Raw genomic sequence first — 22548 nt, 5'->3', positions numbered from 1 at the left:
TGTAGGTAAACAAACATGACTATATGGCCAGGGGACCATTCTTTATAAGCAGTTTATGTTTCAGGTTAAGATAAAGTCTACCGGATTCAACTATCCAGGATTGTTGATTCTTCCAATGCATATCTGCCAGTGATTTTCAGCACTGGCACCCACAGGGTGTGGTAATGGAGAATTTATTTAAAAGTCTCACTCTCTCTCACACACACAAATGCACTCACACAAACATTCACACACAAACTCACACTCTACCTTGCCTGCCTTTCCTATTCATAAGAATTGCTTCTGTATATACCTGGTCAAGTCAAAGCATTTTCCAGATTAGCGGTCAGCTACAATGACTTTAATACACAGAAGATTAAACATTCATTATACACAACAAAAATAAATGTGTGGCTACCAACAAAACAACCATACACAGTAAAGTAGACTATTTTATATTGAAATAAACTAAATCTGAACAACAATCTGAACAGATTTTGTTATTTGTAGTAACAATAGTAAAAAAAATAATTATTACGACCAACAGGAGTGCACAAGAGCTTCCCGGCGAACAGAAAACCCAGCCTCCCAGCCTAGGTGCATTGTCCTCTAACAGCTGGTTTGGATTTTTTCCAATTCTCATCATATTTCTTGCTATTCTATTCTTCTTGGAAGATTGTTGCACATCAGGTCCCACTGATGTAACTACTTAATCAAGGGCTGTTTCCACACATGAGTTGTCATAGGACTTTTATAATAACCACTGTGCAGTTCAATGTCAATTAGGATTGCCGTTTTGCTCCAAGTACGCCTGAAAAAAATTTAACAGAAACAGTACAACTGTGATGTTAAATACATTAAATGAGGGCTATCCTGGAAAAAGGCTAAGCAAACTGGCATGGCCTTTTCAAGGATTTGCTAAATCTACTAATTTAGTTTATTTTGTAATTTAGCCAGGTAAGACATTGAGATGGGTAAACAATTTTAATACTCAAGCACTCAAGAAAATAGGCTACTCGGGAGAGTTAAGAAAATAATACTTCTCCAAAATAGCAAACATATCGTACTGATAAAATCTCTAGACATTTTACTGTACTACATTACTTTAGACTGTAGAATAAATGTGCTTCATTCATTGTACTTTTATTCCAACATATATTCATATTCCAACTATTTAAATCAAGCATGCAGCCACATGCAGAGTACCAATGGTAACCTTACTAGGTGGTTGAAATGCAACTAATCATTTTATAATTTTCAGGCTTTACCTTCAGTTTCTCATAGTGAGAGAGGCTGGAGCAATGTTCATTCCTTGCTTCGTCTTCGGTGACATAGATGGCATTGCATAGGCGGCAGAAGTATCCAATTTTCTGACTGACAAACTCCCTTCCTGTAACAACAGTCACATATCCAACTCAAGTGTTCATGCCACTGGGTGGGCGGGGCACAAAAGCAGCAGGCAGGCATGATGCTAATGATTTCAGATTAGATGTCTACAATCTACAAGATGATTGGCCTCACTTACCCATGGGGTTGTTGGGCAGGTAGGGCCCCACAGGGACATGAGTGGGCTCTGTTATCATTTCCACTTTCCCCTCCTGAACACAGACCTGTTTGATTCCATCTGAATTTTCATCACTGGTCTCCTGTAGGACATTGTAGTGAATCACTTTTTTTGCACTTTTCTAATGCATGCTTTATTTCCTATGTGTCCTATTTGGGACCACATACGCTACCATTCAAAAGTTTGGGGTCACCTTGTCTTTTATGATTTCATATTTTATTTTCACTGTTATCAAAACATTAAAACATGGTCAAAGTGCAGACTCCGAGCTTTTATTAAAGGGTATTTTTGTACATTTTTGTTTCGCCACGTAGTAATTACAGCACTTTTTAGATGTAGTCCCCCATTTCAATGTTTGAGACAAATTAACATAATGGTAAAATTTGTCATATTTTGTATTTGGTTGCATATCCTTCTATCCATCTTCCTGCATTTCATGACTTGTCTGTGACCCATCAACATAATCAGAGTCTGGATATCTTATTTTTAGGTTGTCCTACAAGCGATAATAAAACTCTTTGCATTTGAATGGATCTCAATGTGAATTGTGGGGTGGGACTAGATTCATCTGTAGATTATGTTACAGTATGGAACACATTTGTTGGCTAAATGTCTAAGTCATGAAGGGTCCAAGGTATCAATTGCGCCCCAAACCATCATACTGTTGCCAGATATGCAGTAGATACTACAAAAACTGACACATTTTCCCGCAATGGGAAAAATATATAGGAGAAACAATTCTTGTATCTACTACATATGACAACACAGTCTGAAACACTTAACATGTATTTGCATATTATCTTGCTAGTGAGATTGAACATTCTTTCATGTCATGTGTAAAGAGAAATATCCCATATTAGCCAGTCAGCTAGCTAGCGATCACAAACTACTTATAGGTGAGCTAGTTAAATAGTTGGCATTAACACTGCCATTTTTCTGTGTAGCTAACAGTAAAGCTAGCTGGCTAGTCTAGTTAACTCCCGTTGTTGCTGTTTATGACTAGTAGAATAAACAAACATAAAAAAGTGCAATTGTAAAACATGACTGCCAAGGAGCAACGTGCAGTGCTTCACAAGGCATGCCCAGCTCACCCCCTCTGTGTCTGTCTTCTGTGTGTCCATGCTGTCAGAGGGCTGGCTGAGCTGCACATCTTCATTTTCTGTTTTCACTGCTAACTTTTCTTGCTCACAAGATGTCTCAGAAGCACCCATTTCTTCTTCTTGGTGCTGCTTCTCATTACTGCTGGGATCCTCTGTACCAGCCTTTTCCTGGGTATCTACGCTGTTGGAGGGCAGGCTAATATTCACATCTTCATTTTCTGTCTTTCCCGCTAACTCTTCCTGTTCACAAGGTGTCTCCGAAGCACCCATTTCTTCTTCTTCCTGCTGCGGCTCCCCGTTGCTGCTGGGTTCCTCTGTATCAGCCTTTTCCTGGGTATTCACACTGTTGGAGGGCAGGCTAATATTCACATCTTCATTTTCTTTCTTCCCTGCCAACTCTTCCTGTTTACAAGGTGTCTCAGAAGCACCCTTTTCTTCTTCTTCCTGCTGCTGCCCCCCATTGCTGCTGGGTTCCTCTGTGGCAGCCTTCTCCTCCTCTTTGGTGCTGCTGTTGGCCTCTGCTTGGGCGGTCTTCTCTTCCCTGATGCAGATCTTAGCTGGGGGCTCTTCCTCCTTGCTGGATTTGGTTCTTTCTCGCTCCCTCCTCCTCCTTTCCCTTCGACATTTCCTCTGCTCACTGTCATCTTCTGAGTCTGATTCAGGCTTCCACCTGTGAATATAAACACACATCAAACAGAGCACTGAAAATGCAATGATCTCATAATAAACTGTGGCACTATTACCACAGCTCAACGACCAAAAATGGACACACTGCCAATGTGGTGTAGCACCTGCACAACTGGAACAAAAGAAGGTAGAAGGATCAATTCTTCCTCATGTGAAAGGCTACACAAAGAGAATACTGCATTTATCAAGAAGCATTCAGGTCAGGTGCATTGCTTCCATTATGACCTTTCACTCTGGGTGTAGCATTGACACATCAATGACTACAATGACACCTACCCACATGTCAATCTTTTGTATTTCCGCGACAGATGAATAACCAAAATATTGCGATCCATTGCCACACACTTTCTTGATAGCTCCCTTACAGCTCTCAGGGCATCGGCAGATCTCTCCATTTCAATGAAGCCCTGGGAGACAGTAAGAATGTTTAATAAAATAAAAAATCCCACCTTGTAAGGTAGTCCTTTCAGCATAAAAACACATTTTAAATAAGAATTTAAAACTACCCTTTTATAGATTACTGACCTCCAAAGTAGTGTTCAAATACGATCTAGTACCCTGTGAACATTCTGTTTGTAAAGTTGCATTGTTATAGCTTTTGCTTCATGAATCTTGCTAGGTAAAGTCGAATGTTATGAAAATAGCTAGCTATAATGTTTGAACTATTCTATTTTTCATGTAGACATTAAGGGATATTTTGTAAACTATATTCAAAATAATAAACATTTTGGTGTCACAGGTTATGGCACAAAAATAAAGGTCACATTGAATCAAAGAAATTACAGCAAAGTCTTGGATGTCAAAATAGCTGCTCTTGTCTACCTCTTGACGACGACGGATCAAGAAATAACGATTCACTTTTCCATACTTCTTGCCAAGCTCCACAAACTCTTTATCAGTGTAATAGCTAAATGGAAGATTTTGGATGTAGATAACTCTTCCATGTTCCTGGAATAAAAAATAAACAGTAAGTAATGGCTAATGGCTGCAAGAAAATGTATATATCCTCTTACAGCAACAAAATTATCATTATTATTCTCAGGCCACTGAATTACATAAGTAAATCAAAATAAATTACAAGATGAGCAAATAATGGCTGACCTGTTCTTCCTCCATGGATCTCTGATCTGCAATATGTAAAAATGGAAATACTTACATGTGCAATTATCAAGGTGCGACAGTAAAGACCCATTACCCATTATAAGAACCATTCAAATACAATGTCCATGGATGCAACATGGAAATACAAACTACAGGTGAATTCACATTGGATTTCAGATAGAGTACCGAAGTTGCCTCGTGATGAAAGTGTCTGCCCCTCATTATCATCATCTTCAAGCTCATCTAGAGTAATACAGTTCTCCAAGCTTTCAGGGAAATCAGGTTCATCCTAAGGAGGAAAAATATTTGAAAATTTTAATATTGTGTTACACAAGATAATTTTCTCCCATATAATTTGGTGCAACTATGTCTAAACTCTAATGCCATTTTGTAATAAATAAATGTAATTTCATGGTAAGTGCTTACAAAATAATCTAAATTCTGTACTGGCCACCGTTACTCATTTCAGTGGCATTCCGCTGCCCCTCCCCATATGCCACTTTTTGCTTTGCTGTAAAACTAAACATTAGAGTGAGAATATTCAAGCACATCCTAAATAGGGCTTCACCTCTTCATATGCCTCATTAGGTTCCCCTAGCTCATGCTGGCCTTCCTCTTGTTTCTCCACCTGCACTGCCTTGACTGTTTCCACTTGTTTTTCTTTTTCACTAGCTTCAGCAGCCTCTGAAGGACAAATAGATAAATCATCTGCTAAAGTCCTCTCTTTTCCAGCTTCATCACTCACATGTTCTTCCATTTCCTCCAGGGATTCCATAGAGCCTGCTTCTGACCTCATCTCCTCATCCTCTCCAATCACTGCCATTCCTTCTATGTCACTGTCCATGTCGCTGTAATTCCCTCCCTCGCAGTCCTCAGTTTGGTCTTGCATTTTCTGGGCAGTACCATGATCTTTGGGGTGTTCCTTCGGGCTAGGCACACTCTCCTGAGGATTAATGCATGACGGCTCTTGGCTGCTCCCCAGGTCTGGAGTCTCTGTCAATACTCCTTTGACCACTGCCTTCTCAGTATTAACTGTTTTCTCAACAGAATGTCTAATGGAGTTGCTCTTGTCCTCCCTGGTATGGGATGTGGACCTTCGAGAGGACTGATTCCTATGCCTGCTGGAAGACCTTGTTTCCTCCACTGAAGCTTTGTCCTCTACCTTGGGGGCAACATCACATTTCTCCCTGGACTTCCTCCTTGGACTACGAGACCTCCTCCTGTTTCCAAGAGACCTTTTCATTTGAATGGGAGATCGCCTCCTGGTGTTGGGAGACGTCCCTCTTGGACTGTATGACCTCTTCCTGGTGTTGGGAGACGTCCTTCTCGGACTGTAAGACCTCCTCCTTGGGCTTGGAGACCTCCTCTTTTGGCTGGGAGACCTACTCCTGGGGCTGGGATATCTCTTCCTCATATTGGGAGACCTCCTTGGAATGGGAGACCTCCTCCTAGGGCTAGGAGATGATCTAGTCTGGGACCTATACAACTGGCCGCTGTGTCTGCTGGCCTCTCCATCTTCAGCATGTTTGTCACTTACTGCAAATCTGTAAAGGGTGAAAAGGATACCATTACCCCACAGAAAAGCAGTCCGCATGTTTGCCCTCACAAAATCATTACCTAAAAGTTGACAACTCTCAAACAATAGGGGCTACCAAAATAAGAAATATACATGACAGAATTCAGTCTGCACAAACCAATGCGCAACAAGAGAAAGTTTCTCATCCTTACTTCAGTGTGCTGTACTCTGTAGAGTGGGATACTTGGATAATTTTGCCACTCATTTTAAGGGGGTGGGAGGTGTAATATTGAACCAACTTTCCAGCATCTTCTCTGGATCCCATTTCCACGAGCACCTACAGAAAGGGGAAATAGAAACTTCAGACACAATGCAATCTTTCATTAGAAATTAAACTTACAGGTGTCAGTAATGATAGTTTGTTTACCTGATTCGGAAAAAATAAGGAGTGTTTAACAGGTCCAAATAGTTTAGCAATGCCCATCATCTCAGCGTACACCGCATTTCCAGGGGGCAACAAGGAAAAAATCACCACCGGGGAATTCTACAGTGCATATGAAGAGATAGATACCAATATTTATTAATTAAATGTACAAACACATTACTCACAACTTATACATTTCAACATGGAGCAAGTAAACACACAGCAAGACATGAGAGAGGCAGCTTTCTAAATTGTCTATTCAAAGGTTTCTATCAACAGAGAATTGGCCCTTGTGATGCTGCGGCTCATTGGCCGCACTGAACTTTTATATGCGTTTTTCATAAATTATGGACTTGCGTTCATAAAGTGCATATGTTCCCTCCACTAGTATTCACTAGTACTGTGATATGTGTTACGTGTTGAGTTTGCGTGAGTATAAACGGATGGGTGCACACATGCGTTTAGAACTCGCCAAACATTTCACGCACATTCGTTCATTAAAGTCATTCACTCGGTTATGCAAAAACTATGTTGTGGTCTGATAAAATATGCAGGTTAACCAAAAGATATAGGCCTTTGTACAATGTCTGTGAGCTTGAGATATTTATTTAATGTACAGTGCTTTGTTAAATGCAATGATTTAGAGACATAACTTCTTACCGCCATATCGGCTGGCTCTCTTCCTGGTGTTTCTAGGGAAGCACGCTCCCATCCTGGGACAGCTATATGGTTGGGTACGTTCGCGATCGGCGCATTTGCGTCTTCATAAAATCAATTATGTGTTGTGTAACACTTACTGTGAGTTTCATGGCATGTGTCCATGTACTGTTGTAAACTTAAAGGCCTGGTGTAGTGTTTGTGTAATAGGTACCTTTTTAAATGCTGTTTAATACGTATTTGTGTTGTGATATGTAAACACCCGTGTTTACGGAATGTCATGGTGTGTGCCAATTTGGGGTGGTCATGTCTACCTGTTAAAAAGGAAGGCATTTCATTTGTTGGGGAGATCTCTATGGGGAAGGAACCAATGCCTAGGTCCTCCTTATCCCTCAGTTGTGTGAGGTATGGTCTAATTATTATCATCATGGTTATTATTATTATTGAAGTCTTGAGTTTATTCAAGTACTTTTGTTTGGCTGATGTAGCCATAGCTTTATATAAACATTTATTTTTCTATTATTTTCCTTTATTTCCTTTTTGTCATTTTTCTGCATTTCTTGCATTTTGGATGCCTCAACACCTGGTGGTGGAAAAATAAATTCCAAGAAAACGTCATATCTGCCTCACTGCTATCTTTTGTGCCAACCTAAAAGACCCTCAACACTCTACTATTTAACAGCCCTATATATACGGTTCACACACACACAAAAATAATGTGAAACAGACCACTGACCTGCTTGCAATGCAGTAATGTCTGCTATAAACTGACCTGTTGCAATTATGAACAATGCATTTTGTTTGTACTGGAAAGGAACAAAGCAAAGATGTATGCATTTTTACCTGGAGAAAATTATATGTAGCAGACATAGAAAATTGGACATGGCTCCCTTCAACTACAACTGGGTTCCTGTTGAAATATTTTATAACAGCATCTGCTTCATCTGGTGTACTCATCTCAATGAAACCCTGCAAATACAAGTAGAAAACACAAATAAATAAGGAGACAACATTTCACATAGTATAAAGTCTGCAGTGTGTGTTATAATAATTTGCTATAACCCAAAGACAATACCACACCACTCTCGGAACTTGACATTGATTTTTTAACTCTACTCCTGCAGTTCTGCATAAAACTACTATTTTCAGTTTTCCATTCCTCAAACCAATTTAACAGTAAATTCCTTGCACAGGCCTACTTTGTTCACAAATGTGTCATCTGGGTCACAAAATCCATGTGCAGAAAAAAACTTCATAAATACATCCTAGAAATACATGAAACTAACCAATAAAGCGCTGTTTAGCCTGATGAAGCACTTCTTTAATTTGGTTTATATAAAATATATAAACCTTTTTATGTTTACATGCATGTTACATATAATGACAACTATATGGAAATGATAAACATACAGTACAGCCCATATTTGGATAGTGGTACAATTTCTTTTGGCTCCGTACTCCAGCACAATAGATTTGAAATGAATCAGGTTTAAGTGCAGACAGTCACCTTTAATTTGAGGCTATTTACATACATCCACATTGAATGATCCATGTAGGAATTACATCCATAAAGTCAAAAATAATTGGACAGTTGGCTTCTTGACCTTCTGATAAGTCAGGTGCATTCAAACCCTTCCTATATATAAGAAAGCTTTCTATATCCTGTATTGATTCTACGCTTTTGACTGCCTTTGGAGGCTGTTACTACATTTGTCAACATCAGGACCAGAGTTGTACCAATGACAGTGAAGGAAGTCTCACCTGTACAGGGAACATCATAACATTCACTGCTGTCCCAACTTGGTTAACCAGCCTCCTCAAGGAGCGCTCATTCATAGAATTAGCTGCATATTTAGCACAAACCACTCTTCCGGCAGCCTGGATGCAATAAGACATATACAGTAACAATAAAAGAAAGAACAGCATTGTATAAAGACGGTGCGACTGAAAACATCATCAAACACAACCTTCTCTCCGGCAGGACTGCTTTTCCCTTCACAGCTTGGTGTAACCCCTTTAGAAAAGAAAAAGAGATTCTAAATTAGACTTAAGTCTAAAGTAGTATGGCTTTCTTGATGAAAAAGCAAAGGAAGCATTTTTACCATAGTGTTGCGTAGCTCCATGCCTACTTCCTCCAGTGTTTTTTTCTTTCCTGCCTTTCTCTGAACTGGAGTCACTCCTGTAGAGAGGGAAAACAAATTAATTCAGATTTACATTATGTTTAGATCATAATGAATGCAAACACAGATCATCTTAGATAAAAAATTGGCTTACAATCTGAAAACCAAAAAATGAAAGGCTGTATTTTTTTGCTTTCAGTAACATTAATTATCTGCCGCGTTATGAAGCCAAATAAATTCCAGCATATTTCCGCTCCTGGGCAGGGAGCTCATGCCGAAATCCAAAAGACTTGAGATGTGTTATAAAAATAAAAGCAACGACGAATCGATGCGTCTGCTTTTGTTACAGAATTGTGCAGGAGGAGCAGATTTAACTACTAAAGCTGATGTTTTACAAATCATAAAAGACCGCAGTTTCTTAGCTCATTGCTATCACAGCACAAGGTCGTATGCAACAGCGAGAGGCGGGTTGCAAATGGGGCATAGATGTTGAATGATTAACCTTGTACAGCCAATCACCACAATTGATTCATTAGTCCATACTAATACTCACTGTCTAGCTGATCTAGTCCGACAGTCCCAATCAGGATACCTGAAAATGAGGTCAGGATATGCTTTGAATATCAGTAAGATACAACCATAGACATTTACTTGACAAGATATGAACAGGTTTCCAATAAACATCTCAAATTTGATATACTATATATATGCACCAGAAACATACTCTATGACAATATATTATCGCTTTACAGAACTTTTTGGAGTAATACAATCAAAAATGTTTGTTTATTAACCAATTGATAACATACAGATGCAATTTTTCAAATTGTGTTTACTTTTTTATGTTTAAACATTTCATGCACCCAGTGTTTTATAATAGAACATGCTCAATACATAGATTTGAAGTCGAAGAAAAAGCCTTAGGTATTTGACTGACCCTAAATTAACATCTACAGTGAGCACCATAATGAATTGGACAGGGACACATTTTTTGTTATTTTGATTCTGTACTCTGCACTTTGAATTTGTAAAGATGCAATGAAAATAAGGTTGAAGTGCAGACTGTCAGCTTAAATCTGAGGGTATTTTCATCCACATCGGGTAACAGTTTAGAAATGCTTTGTACATAGTCCACCCCCATTTAAAAAATGTGGTCATATATTCTTTGCATGCAATGACGGCTTGGAAGTCTGCGATGCACAGACATCACCAGACGCTGGGTATCTTCCCTGCTGATGCTCTGCCAGGCCTGTACTTCATCCATCTTCAGTTCCTGCTCGTTTCGGGGAGTTTTTGCCTTCAGCCTCTTCTTCAGCATGTAAAATGCATGTTCAATTGCATTCAGATCTGGGGATTGACTCAACCAGTCAAGGATTTTCCAGTTTCTGGCCATCAAAAACCCCTTTGTTGCTCTAGCAGTATGTTTCAGGTCATTGTATTGATGCATGATGAAGTGCCATCCAATAAGTTTGGTTTTATCTGAGCAGATTATTATTATATTATATTATGCAGGCCCAAACCATGATAACCCTTCACCATGTTTCACATATGAGGTGGTATGCTTTGGAACATGGGCATTTCCTTTTTTTTCTCCACACTTTGCAGTTTCCATCCCTCTGGTACATGTTCATCTTTGTCTCATCTGTCCATATATGGTAGACAGACACATCTACACCTGCATTCAGGAGTGTTTTTGATCAGTTGAGATGTTGTCAGTGGGTTTTTCTTCTCCATAAAGTATTCTCCGGTTATCTACTGGGTATTTTGACATAATTGAGTTCACTAGTTTTCCTGTTAATAATAAACCAAACTGTTTGTATTGCTGTCAAATTAAGCTGCTGTCACTGCTGTCTTTCTCACGTTGTCACACTCCAACAACAATCTCCAAAGGCAATTGCAAAGTCTTGAATCAAGACGAGACATCAACAGCTCTGCATTCATTTGTGTCGTTCTACATTCACCAACGACACAAATGCATATACCTGCCTGACAAAACACATCTGTGAAGCCAATTCAACAAATACTTATAGGACCTTAAAATGAGGGGACCATGTACACAAGGCGCGTAAAACTTTCGAAAAGCCCTTACATTTGTAACATAGCAAGCTGGCTGTCTGCATGTTGAGCCCCATTTATGTGTAAGGTCCAGTCCTAAAGGGAAAGAAACCACATTATAGCAACCAGCAGTATACCAATACCAGGGGTATATGTTATCTGCCACAGCGCCAAGTCTTCTGTAATAATAAACTCCTGTTAATATATTTTGTGAAGGCTAGGTGAAAATTGTACTTACCTTGTTGTCAGAATGAAAGTCTTTTTAGGCTTACAATATATATGCATCAAAAGTATCCGTTGAGTTAAACAATAAAAACTTCAAAAAAGAAAAGTTCAAACTGGGAAAAACAGCCCATTGCAGAGCTGAAAATGAGAGGAAGGTTTTGCTTACCTTTTCAGAAAGAACTGCAATGTCACAGAGTATACATGCGTAAGGAAAGGTTTGGGGTGCAGCACCATGGAAATCATCTGCTTCTCTTGCTGTTGGAGTCGAGTGAACTGCAGTAGCCAAGGGAAGGATTTGCTTCTTTTGATATGTTGCTGCTGGCGCTTTGCCTGGGTTCAACTGCCGGTAATCAGACGAAGATTGCAAATGGGGTCGCTCTCCGATGCCTACAGCTCTCGCACTATAAGCTGGTCTCTCAAGGCGTCGTGAATCCCCCTCTTGTAGCCGGCCGTAGTTATAGTCCACAACATAGGTGGAGCTGGGTTTCTCCTGCCTGACGGCACCAGTTTGCCTGGGGTTCCCCCAGCGATCTTTCCAGCTGTCAGTCTCCTCCCTGGGAAGCGGGTATGAGGTATGTGGGGTTGGGAGTGATGGGTATGAAGGACGTTGGGGAGGGTTTGCCGGATATTCTGCAAGGAAAGCACGAACGGAATTCTCCCATTTGTCTGAGGAAGGCTGGAGAGGCTGATGGCATGTGCTGCGGTGAGGGCTGGATGAATGGCTGTGGTCTCGGAGGGCCTTCTTCTGCCTGATCTCCATGAGCAGACGGGGGAGCGTCTCCTCTGTGATCATATTTTCAGGCATACCTGCTAGGATAGAAAGATCTGCAGGCTCAAGCCCACAGCTGGAGAGAAGACTCAAAGCGCTTTCAGAGGTTGTAGTACTTTGGGAGGAATAAGACTCCAGGGCACTCTTTGGGGTTGTGAAAACGGATGTTGACTGAGGAGATGGCTGGAGAGAGGTTCGATAGATGTCATGCTCTTCATGGTGTAGATGGCCTGATGTATAAAAGGCTCCTTGATGTGAACTAAGATCTGTTGTAGACCTGCTATATGGATTATTATGAGACATGCTGGATAGGAAATGTACCAGAGATAAAGGTAATGCTTCCAATGGAGAGATGAGTAGTGTGGGAAGAGAAAATCCTTCCTCGAGTCAGCAATTCAAGAACTCTGAAATAGAACTACTCTGATTTCTGATTCCTCCTCAGAAAATGCAACAAGTCTGTAAAAACACAAAAATTTAGAATGTTAGGATTATGATAAAGATTTATATAGCCCACACTAACACCATTTTATTCTGGGGCATGAGATCCTTACACAGCATTGTCACTTCCTGTCAAAAGTAAGCTCACCATTGGAAGAGGAGTTTGGGAATTCGGAAGAGTAAGAACAACCAATTGACATGTCATGGAGGAAAGTGTGAAATCCAGGGTGATGGTTATATTTTAACATCTTGCCTGTTTGGATATTTTGAGTGCAGAAATGTATTTGTTGTAATCAGGTTCTGACTTTGTAGCACTGATGTTTGGATGAGATGGACATTAATGAATTCCTGATGCACCTTTGTAGCTCCATTCAATATCGAAACTTGATAGGAAACACCTTTTGCCAAGCCATGCATGTAGGAGGATTTGCGCCACAATCCATTGCTTTTAAGTGTTCAGATTCTACACATGTTGAGTACAGTATGTACCATATTACATTTCATGCTGCCTTTTATCACCATTTGTAGTATGAAACGATAGCACTACAGAATAAAAAAGCAAGGTCAAGGAGGAGTTTGAATGCAATAAAATGAAGGATGGAGCTTGGCTTCACAGTACAATAAGGATACTGTGAAAACCCAGAACAGTTAATTTATTCAGAAATGAGAAATATGCTAAATACATTAAATTTGGAGAATATTAAAATTGATAGTGAGGTAAGAGATGAAGCAGTACAAGACAATACAGAAACATAAAGACAAATCATATAGCAGGCCAAAATGGCAAAACTGGTAAAATAAGATGTGAAGCGAATGTAAGGTAACATAACCCCAAACAGGAAGCAGTGACAAGCAAATATATCCAGGCTGTATGGGTATTGGCCAATAATGGCAAAGAAACGTACAAATCATTACTGGCCCAATGGCAAGATTATGGCTGAGGTAGGGGTAGACATGAGGATGCAGTATACATACACTAGATAGATGAGACCATCACACAATCTATGTCAATGGGACCAGAGGGAAAGCAATAAATGGAAGGAGGGGAAATTAACATGATACAGTAGGTGATGCAATTAAAAAATGTAAATATTTGAAAGTCCAGTCATTCAACATCATTAAACTAATTTTCTGTTGTTTCAACACAAATGCAGGGGGGTCCAGGGTCTAGCCCATGCCAGGAGAAAAAGTACAGTATGGATGTAGCATTAATTCACTGTGCTGGCTTAAAAGCCGGCACTTTGCTCACCTGCCAGTCTAATTCAAATTGGCTATAATACTTAAATGACAGTTTCAGATAATCGTAAAGGTTGCTTATGCAGGAGGAGGTTATGTTGGAGAGAACCATAGTAACAAATGAGATGAATTGCTGGTTTGTTTTTTGTTTTTTTTTAGTATTGGCACAAGAACTCAATAAGGATCGACACACTGTGCTGTTGCACTTAAATGCTCATAGGAAGCAGGGATAAATATCAAAGATTATAAAGAAATCAAAAGTAGACTGTACTTACATTACACAATTTGTCAGACGACATTTATAGTATCGTCACTATTTCTAGTGTCACCATAGATAGTAAAATATTACTTGCATGTGTATAAAGTACCGTAGGCTAATTAAGTGCACCGTTAAAATGGCATCGCTTTTGCTACCGCTCACCCAGTTTCGCATCCATAATAAATAACAAAATTATGACACTCGTAACAAAGCAGTTAATAGCCAAAAGGAAAGCGTGAAAAGAAACAGTGTTTGAATAACTTTTTCCGAACAAAAAAACGCCACGATTAGACTTCAGCTCTACCACCATCCTCATATTATTCGCATGGACGTCAGATGACGTAGCCACTGTAATCGTAGGATGGAATCCCTGCTCTTATTATAGAATTATTGGATCTTATCGCAATGTCTTATCGTGTGACAGCAATGAAAGACGGGATATTGTCGGGGCGACATCGCACATACACTATGACTTGCCAATCGTAAAAGACGGTCGATATCGTAGTGTGCAGCCATCATTACTTGTTTACATTCTGGCCAGATGTGACTGCATTGGCACGACCAATATTTTGTATCGAAAGTGCTGAAACGTGAACAGAGGAATTTCACGTAGGCGCATATGCATGACAACGTGAGCTAATTGGACACCCAGAATAACATCACCATTAGTTTCGTGATTTTACCGTCGTTCAGATGGCGCGATAGGAAACTGGGTGACATTTCAGCGTGCACATCAATCGCCTAGGAAACCTTATTCTTTTACATTTACCTAGCCTAGCAAAAACTACTTTCAAATCAGCAAGCTAGATAATGTTAATCCACAACCAAGCAATCGGTTTGGAATAGCTAGCTAGCTAAACATACTTAACGTTAGCTAAATTCATACTTGCCATATAACGTAACTAAATTACAAGCTAACGTACTATATTTATTTATTTGTTTTAGAAGTAACGTTTTACTTGCATAAACGTTTGCTATAGCTACCTAACGTTATGGAACATTTTCTGCACACGTCAATTGCTAGCGTTAGCTTGTTAGTAGTTCGATTTAAGCAGTACATTCACTAATGTGATGCGATATTCTCGAAGTCAGCATGTAAACAACTGGCCAACTAGCATACTTGTTTTATTAACGTCACCCTACTGTACTAAATATGAACATCTTACCGTAAAACACAAGTAAACAGCAAGCAATATCTTAGCAGGGCAACCTCCAAATTCTCCAGCTCCGTGAATAAGTTCAAGAGGCCTCAGAAGTCCTGTCGTCCTTCCTATCGGAAATATCTATGGTTCGTTAGCATTTTCTAGACTTCCGTTTCAAAAAATCCGGCGAACGATGGGAGTTTTTCGAAATCATTTAAAATAAATTAGGACATTTGGAAGTTTGTTTGTATATGAAAAAAATAATGCTTTTCATCCTATTTTATAGTAAAAAAAAAAAAATCAGAAAAAAGCTCATTCCTACGGCTAACGCACGATAACTTCACGTGCAGTGCCTGTATTTTCAGTTACCATTCACGCGCGTTGCCGATGGCTATTACTCGTTAGTGCAATACATTGTACGCTTTTTAATATCTTAATACAGTTGTATATATCGTCGTCTTAATTATTATCCACATATATGGGCAACCAGAGCAAAACCGTAGCAAAGTACCGAGATGAACAACAATAACGCAAAGCAGCAGACGTGATACAAAGCTACAGTTCTGGCTTGTCTGAAGTCACGATGGATGCAAGATGTTGCTGAGCATGAGGGTTAAAACCAACTAGATTGTACTTTACATGGAATTTTCATGTTACATTTGTATGCGCTATTGCATATATACACCAGTGCTGCCGACAGGCCTCGGACTGGTCAAGAAACGCCGATGGACCCAAATGCAATGGTCATGGTCTTTCATAACGTGCCTTTTCTCACTTATGATCTAGATTTCATCCAAAAATCATTCAATCAACAGCTGAGCTCCATTGTTAAGGTGCCGGTGGAAAGCAGAAATATTGTAGATGCCGCATTGCATTGAGTAGAGGAAGGATGAAGCTCTGAATGAACAGTATAAATTAAGCTTACATAATGGGATGGAGTATCCGTAAATAAATATACTTGAGTGAATAAATAATGTAAATTTCCACAAAGCAGGGAGACAAAAAACAGCCAACTGAAGAGCAGAGTTCACAAACAATCTTGAAATGAACAGCTTTTGAAAAAAATTGTGTACACGCTGTTGCAAATGGTGTCAGAGCTAGTATTTAATACCTTTCCCCACCAAAAGACACTGGTCAGAAAACTCTAGCACTGTGTGAATAATGCAGTCATGCACCAAAACCTTTAAGAAAAACAAGCAAAAGAATGTTCCTTTATGTGGTCAAATGTAGTAGAAGGTAGCAGTAAGGGCTTGAACCTACTTAAAAAGAAGAGAAACAATGGTAAAAGAAATCAAGCCTTTCAAAATGGTACTTATAGTCTAAGCATCTATATGATTTGTCTAAAAGACCACACTTGAAATTTATCTACGATTACCTACATGAATTGGAATGACTACTGAAAACTAAATGCAACAGCATTAAGAGTTTCATGTAGAGCTGGGAAGAACACAGTGTTAAAACAAAGAGAACATGTCATGATTCACTGTTAACAAAATCTTGTATTTAATGAAAATGCTCCTTAAATAAAAATGCTTGGTTTCCCATTTTCCACTGAGCTTCTGGTTTCTTTTTCTTTCCCCTTCTATTTTTCCAAGTGTTCCTGGAAAACAAAAGCAAATTGGATTAAATCAATTGGACAATAAAAAAATATTTTGTCACCAGAAATTCAATTACATTTTATTTGTAGAGCGTTTTTTTACAGAAGGCAAAGACATACACTCAGTGAGCACTATTAGGTATTAGACTTATAGTTGTGTTCAAATAAACACTGGCCATTCTCCTTAAGGCGTTTCTGACTGCAGAACTGCTGCTTATTGTATTTGTTTTTGTTTTTTGCACCATTCTTGCAAACTTGCAGACAAGTGTGCGTGAAAATCCAATGAGATCACCAGTCAAACCACCCTGTCTGCCACCAACAATCATTCCATGGTCAAAGTCACTTAGATCACATTTTTTCCCCATTCTGATGGTTGATGTGAACATTAACTGAAGCTCCTGACCCGTATCTAAATGATTGTATGCATTGCACTGCTGCCACCCAATTGGCTGATTAGATAATCGCACAATAAGTAGGTGTAATGAAGTTAAAATGTTTCTAATAAAGTGCTCGGTGAGTGTATATAACAATGTCAAAATAAAATAATTTTGCTAGGGTCATTTATGAAATAGATAAATATCATGAACTTTTGAGGAAGATCCCTTTGTTGCATTTATTCATATGCAAGATTTAAAAGGCTAGTTTCTTTGACCTGTGATACATTATTTATCCATTATTTAAGTTCAATCTACAACAATTTCAGACATACCTTAAATTTTTGATAGTGAGACTGGCTGCTGCAGTGAACCTTTTTCGCAGTTTCTTCATTAGAGTAGAACAGGAAGCATACTCTGCAGTAGTAACCCATTTTCACATACTCCACACCTGAAATTTCACAGGAGTTAAATTAATTTAAAGGTACTTTAATAGGTAATATTTTTGTGTTAAAACATTGTTACATGACCACTTCCTATCCCTTCCTATCATTGAAAAAGGCTCACTGACATGTTGACTCACCATCTGCCTAGTCCTTAAATTTGGGTTTCAAAATATGCAGTTGACAGGCTGGCACTCGAACAAAACATTCACAGAGAAGGGGTGGAATAAACAGTGTTGTGGGTTTGTGCATATTTGTTGCTGCAGTTCCTCTCTTGATCGTTAGAAGTCCGAAATTACATATTGTTCCTTTACCTTCTTCAGGTCTGCAGTGAGACTCAAGAGAAGCATTTTAATTGTTTCCTAAATATTGCAACAGAATGTTCTGGCTTGCCTACGTTCAAAAAGTCAGAGAGAAGGATTGTACAGTGAGACATCAGGCTGCAGAGGGTTTGCTTGTATGAGGAACAGGAGCCAGTCTTACCCACAGGGTTGTTGGGTTCGTACGGCCCCAGAGGAAGTGGTTTCTTCTCTGCCCGTGGCTTGGTGCTGGGTGTCTCCTCACTCTCACAGCTCTTCTCACTCGCTCCACTGCAGGAGGGCGCTCCTGCTGGTTTGCTTCCGCAGTCCTGAAAGAGGCCACGGCTAATGAATGATTTCATTAGAACAGCAAAATGCCATCTTGTAAACTGGCAGTGAACTTGGAGACAAATGTCAGGGTACACATTATAATATACAGCATATACAAAGACCTACACACACATTCATCACCATTATCAAAGTCCCTTCGATACATCATCCTCAAGCTCACCCCTTCTCTGTCCTGCTCCTGGGTGTTCACGTAGTTGGAGGGCAGGTTAATATTCATGTCTTCATTTTCCGTCTTTGCTGCTAACTCTTCTTGCGTCTCAGAAGCACCCTTTTCTTCTTGCTGCTGCCCCCCATTGCTGCTGGGTTCCTCTGTGCCAGCCTTCTCCTCCTCATTGATGCTGCTGCTGGACTCTGCGGGAGCAGTCTTCTCTTCCCTGAGGCAGATCTTCTTTACTGGGGGCTCTTCCTCCTTCTTGGACTTGTTTTTGGCTGGAGAGTCTTCACCAGCACCACTGCGCTCCCTCTTGTTTGGCCTCTCCTCCTCAGGCTCTGGAGGGGGTGGTCTGAGCCTGGAAAGAGCACAGCTCATTAGGACTGCCACACCTACAAGCAAACCAGCTAGCAACTAATGGACATATTTCATAAGAGTACGGCTGCACAATATATCTAATCAATCAGAGAAAACTATGTTTTAAGGGAAATACTTGCATTTGCCAAAAGCCTAAAAAGACAGGAAATTAAATTGATCAGCCCTAAAATCAGCCTGCTTTCCTTTAAAGTCTATCAGTACAGGCCTTTGGCAACTGCTACAGCCCAGAAAAAATCTACTGTAAAACTTCAAAAACATGTACTCACCACTGGCCAACTAAAGTTAAATAGGGGTGACCTTTACAACTCACCCATTCTTCAGTTGTTTATATTTTCGGTTCACATATACAGTCAGTCGCTGGCCATGGAACTTTGGTGGATTCTCCTTGTAGGCATTAGCCATTCTCTCAGCATCTTGCCCTCTTTCCATTTCAATGAAGCACTAGATAAAATGATTGTGTTATTAGGAGCTGATTAAGACCAAGCACAAAGTCACAATGGCAAAGCAAAAACTTTATATTAAAACAATTGGCTACACAGGTTTGGAAGATTTATTACCTCACAGCGAGGTCGATTGAAAAAATAACGTTTCACTTTTCCAAAAGGTTCAGCAATCTTCAGGAGGGAGGTATCTGAGGTTTTCACCAAAGGAATGTGGCCAACATAGATAACCCGTCCGCTCTGAAAATAACAATTGCAGCAAATAAAAAAACTTTGCAAACTGGAATAGGAAAAAATAGCATTCATCAAATGGGTAATTATTAGTGTTAGGACTTCTGAACATACATGGATTGATGAATGAGTCTGTGAGTGGTATACTTTCACAGGACTCCCACACACTGTTGGGGTAACACTGGAACTGTAGAAGGCCACCATAGCTCTTGCCTCCACTTCAGAAGAAAATTCCAAAAATGCCTGTTTCACACAACCAGCAATGTATTAGCTGTATTTATTAGGAGAATAAATGTCTTCTCCTAATTGAAATAAAAAATTATCTTTAAAATCTGAACAAAAACATTCAGGAACAAGGCAGGTGATGAGAAATCAGGACAACACCTCAGGTCTTGTGTCAAGAACCAGATATCTAACCACTCTTCCAAAAGGTTTGGCAAGGACCAGGATTTCATCAAGGAAGTTGTAGCCTTGCTTAAGTCCCACAACTTTGACAACCTTCAGTTCCTATGAATGAAAAAGAAGTAGTTATGCTTGCAACTCAACACCAGGACATTCAATTGTGTGAAAATGTTAATGAAATAATTGAAACCTGAAAAATGTGTATCATGTCATCAACATTGCTTTTTCAAAAAGGGGTGTAACAAACCTCATTTCTGCCTGAGCTCTCTAAAGAAAGAAAGCGAGAGAGAAAACAATTAAATACAACACTAAAACCACATTTCACAGTATATTTAAGATTACGTGGGTAGATTCCATGTGTAAATGTGTATAGCGTCAGTGGTATTTAACAGAACGGAAATATTTTGGGGTAAAAAAGATGCCATTTTCTTTTAACCAGCACTAATAACCAGTCAAGTTATTGCAACAGAACTTTATCAATGGCAAGTTGACATGAAGCACCTGAGTTCTCATCCCCCGATTTTGAGTGAGGATCCAGTCCTTCTTCTGCTACCTCATCCAAAGTCACAAAATTGTCCATGTTCTCTGGGAAATCCTGCTCTGTCGGCATTTCCTGTTGGAAACCGTTAAATTTAATTCTTGGATGTGATGGCCAATTAGTTAATAGTAAATCAGTTCATTCCAATGCCATGTGAACAACAAATGACATAAAACATGCATGTGTTATGATGGATCAGAATAATAGAATAATTGAATGAATGATGTCTATGTTGGGGACTTACCAGGTCCTCCTCTGGCATCTCTGTGCTTTCAGTTAGCTCTGTTGTTCTCCCCTCATCTGGATGAATTTCAGCTTCAGCCTGTGCAGCCTTAGCCTCTGATAGGGGCTCCTCTGCTATGGCATCCTTAGACCCCGCTGTCAGTGGAACTTCACAGGTCTCTTCCACAGTGTGTCGGGTCTCATCTAGATCAGGAAATGGCTCCTCTTGTTGGGTTGACGACTCTTCTTGTTCCATAATGGGCTCATCTGGGATCTCGGCCTGTTCTGCTTCTTGTGTTTCAGCAGCTTCTTCACAGCCCCCTTCATCAGCTTCAATCACACCAGATATCTCTTCTCCGGGGCCTTCCCCGAGCCCAGCGCTGTGCTCCTGCTCCTCCTGTTTCTTAGCACTCTCTGTCTTGCTCCTCTTGCTGGTGGAGTCGGTTCTCTGTTTTTTTGGAGATCCTTTCCTGCCAGTGCCGCTACTCTTTCTGTTTGTGTCCTCACTCTCTGAACCGTGTCTGGTGGGACTCACTCTGAGAAAATGATGAGTGGTATTTTCATTGGCTGATGATCTTAAGTGTCAGTTCACCCAAAAATGAAAATAAGGTATGTTTCCACTTACCCAGATTAGTATTAGTCAAATCAGACCACAGAAATGTGTCATTTAAATACTTTCTGTAGTTACCCTGGTAAAGTGGACCATATGCATCTTTTATCCTGCGGTCTTAATGAACCCCCAAAAAATAAAATAATAATAATATAATAATCATTTTCAGCAAGGTTCCATCAAACTAGTTTCCTTCTACTGAATTAGCTGGCAGGCACACTAGTATCAAATGCTGGTGATGAGACATGGTAGAACATGACGTTTTATTGTTTCAATATAACAACTTGTCTGCAACTTATTTTATTAAAGCACATAGCAGCTGTGGATGTCCGTGCTTAATGGTGGGATTGTTTGAGCGGTTTAATTGGTTGAGCGTTGAAGTCACAGGATGAAGGACCTGCATGGTCCACCTTACCAGGGTGAATTAAAGCACATATCTAGAAAACACAACTCATTTCAGTGAAACCATCTGGATACCCAGATACTACTCTGGGTTAGTGGAAATGTGCCTTAATTTCATTTCACTGAAGCACCCCTTTAAAATATGATTTCAGCACATTTAATACACAAAACAAACAATATATCTTTGACATGCTTTCACAACACAGACCTCACAACACAACACAACACAAACTTCTTAATAATGAGATAATGAAACCTAATTTTTCTGACTCTGTCTCACTCACATTAAAGTCTTATACTTTTCACAGATGTTTAGCCGGATGATTCTGCCCTTGATAGTGAGAGGATGCAGAGTGTAATACTTCACCATCATCTCAGCATCCTCTGGAGTTCCAAGCTGAACAAAAGCCTGCGAGCACAGATACATTTAAAAAAATGTAACAACTGCTTTAGGCATGTCACATTTTACTGCTTTTGAAAGGTTCAGCTATAAAGAAATTAAGCATTTCAAAGATATGACACTATTTCAGGCTTTTTTCAGATATTTGACTCAAGATATGAATACACCTGCTGCCTATTTCACTACACCTGTACCTATTTCAACAAACATACAGTACTCAAGCTCAAAAGGTTTTTGTTTTTTTTCCATTTTTAAAAAATATTTGGCTCTCCAATTCCATCCAAATCTGGAATATCCAATTCACAAACTGTCCAAGCAAGGCCAGCGCTTGGACGGCCAGCAGGTGTTGCTTGAGCAATGAGCAATCTCTCCTGCACTGACTGTGTTACCCAGCAGACCCAAGGCCCGTATCTTTAAATTTCAGGGATGATGCATCTT

At 39.7% G+C, this 22548-nt stretch overlaps 2 protein-coding genes across 2 annotated transcripts in view; both read right to left on the bottom strand.

The window, feature by feature from the left end:
* Nucleotides 1-325: 325 nt before the first annotated feature.
* matr3l1.1 (matrin 3-like 1.1) lies at nucleotides 326-15401 on the bottom strand. Its single transcript, XM_061236183.1, has 19 exons — nucleotides 15297-15401; nucleotides 11595-12653; nucleotides 11238-11299; nucleotides 9702-9740; nucleotides 9131-9207; nucleotides 8996-9042; nucleotides 8790-8906; nucleotides 7872-7997; nucleotides 6375-6491; nucleotides 6160-6284; nucleotides 5000-5975; nucleotides 4618-4720; nucleotides 4432-4457; nucleotides 4153-4278; nucleotides 3607-3737; nucleotides 2635-3313; nucleotides 1505-1625; nucleotides 1248-1369; nucleotides 326-790 (listed from the first exon to the last, which is right to left on the bottom strand). The coding sequence occupies exons 2-19, from the start codon at nucleotides 12498-12500 to the stop codon at nucleotides 758-760; spliced, it is 3933 nt and encodes a 1310-aa protein (XP_061092167.1). The 5' UTR covers nucleotides 12501-12653; nucleotides 15297-15401; the 3' UTR covers nucleotides 326-757.
* A 950-nt stretch (nucleotides 15402-16351) lies between these two features.
* LOC133123444 (uncharacterized) overlaps nucleotides 16352-22548 on the bottom strand; it is a 37895-nt gene continuing 31698 nt past the window's right edge. The window contains exons 32-42 of the mRNA XM_061233909.1: nucleotides 21995-22119; nucleotides 20721-21234; nucleotides 20440-20551; nucleotides 20186-20205; nucleotides 19921-20043; nucleotides 19423-19779; nucleotides 19176-19306; nucleotides 18497-18845; nucleotides 18170-18314; nucleotides 17579-17694; nucleotides 16352-16872 (exon numbers count right to left, since the gene is read on the bottom strand). Of these exons, the coding sequence (XP_061089893.1) occupies nucleotides 16855-16872; nucleotides 17579-17694; nucleotides 18170-18314; nucleotides 18497-18845; nucleotides 19176-19306; nucleotides 19423-19779; nucleotides 19921-20043; nucleotides 20186-20205; nucleotides 20440-20551; nucleotides 20721-21234; nucleotides 21995-22119 (2010 nt within the window). The 3' untranslated portion in view covers nucleotides 16352-16854. The remainder of the gene's footprint in view (nucleotides 16873-17578; nucleotides 17695-18169; nucleotides 18315-18496; nucleotides 18846-19175; nucleotides 19307-19422; nucleotides 19780-19920; nucleotides 20044-20185; nucleotides 20206-20439; nucleotides 20552-20720; nucleotides 21235-21994; nucleotides 22120-22548) is intronic.

Source organism: Conger conger, chromosome 3, assembly GCF_963514075.1.
Source record: "Conger conger chromosome 3, fConCon1.1, whole genome shotgun sequence".
Lineage (NCBI taxonomy): Eukaryota > Metazoa > Chordata > Actinopteri > Anguilliformes > Congridae > Conger > Conger conger.
The sequence above is the reverse complement of the archived record's forward strand: the minus strand, read 5'-3'. Positions and strand labels throughout refer to the sequence as shown.

What these genes read in the sequence shown, in the direction of transcription:
- matr3l1.1 (XM_061236183.1), bottom strand. Translation starts at nt 12,500, where the DNA reads ATGTCTCATAATAATCCATATAGCAGGTCTACAACAGATCTTAGTTCA. An exon ending in CGGACTAGATCAGCTAGACA is followed by an intron (nt 9,208 to 9,701) that starts GTGAGTATTAGT and finishes CCCTCTCTACAG; the next exon opens with GAGTGACTCCAGTTCAGAGA. An exon ending in CCTTATTTTTTCCGAATCAG is followed by an intron (nt 6,285 to 6,374) that starts GTAAACAAACTA and finishes CCCTTTCTGTAG; the next exon opens with GTGCTCGTGGAAATGGGATC.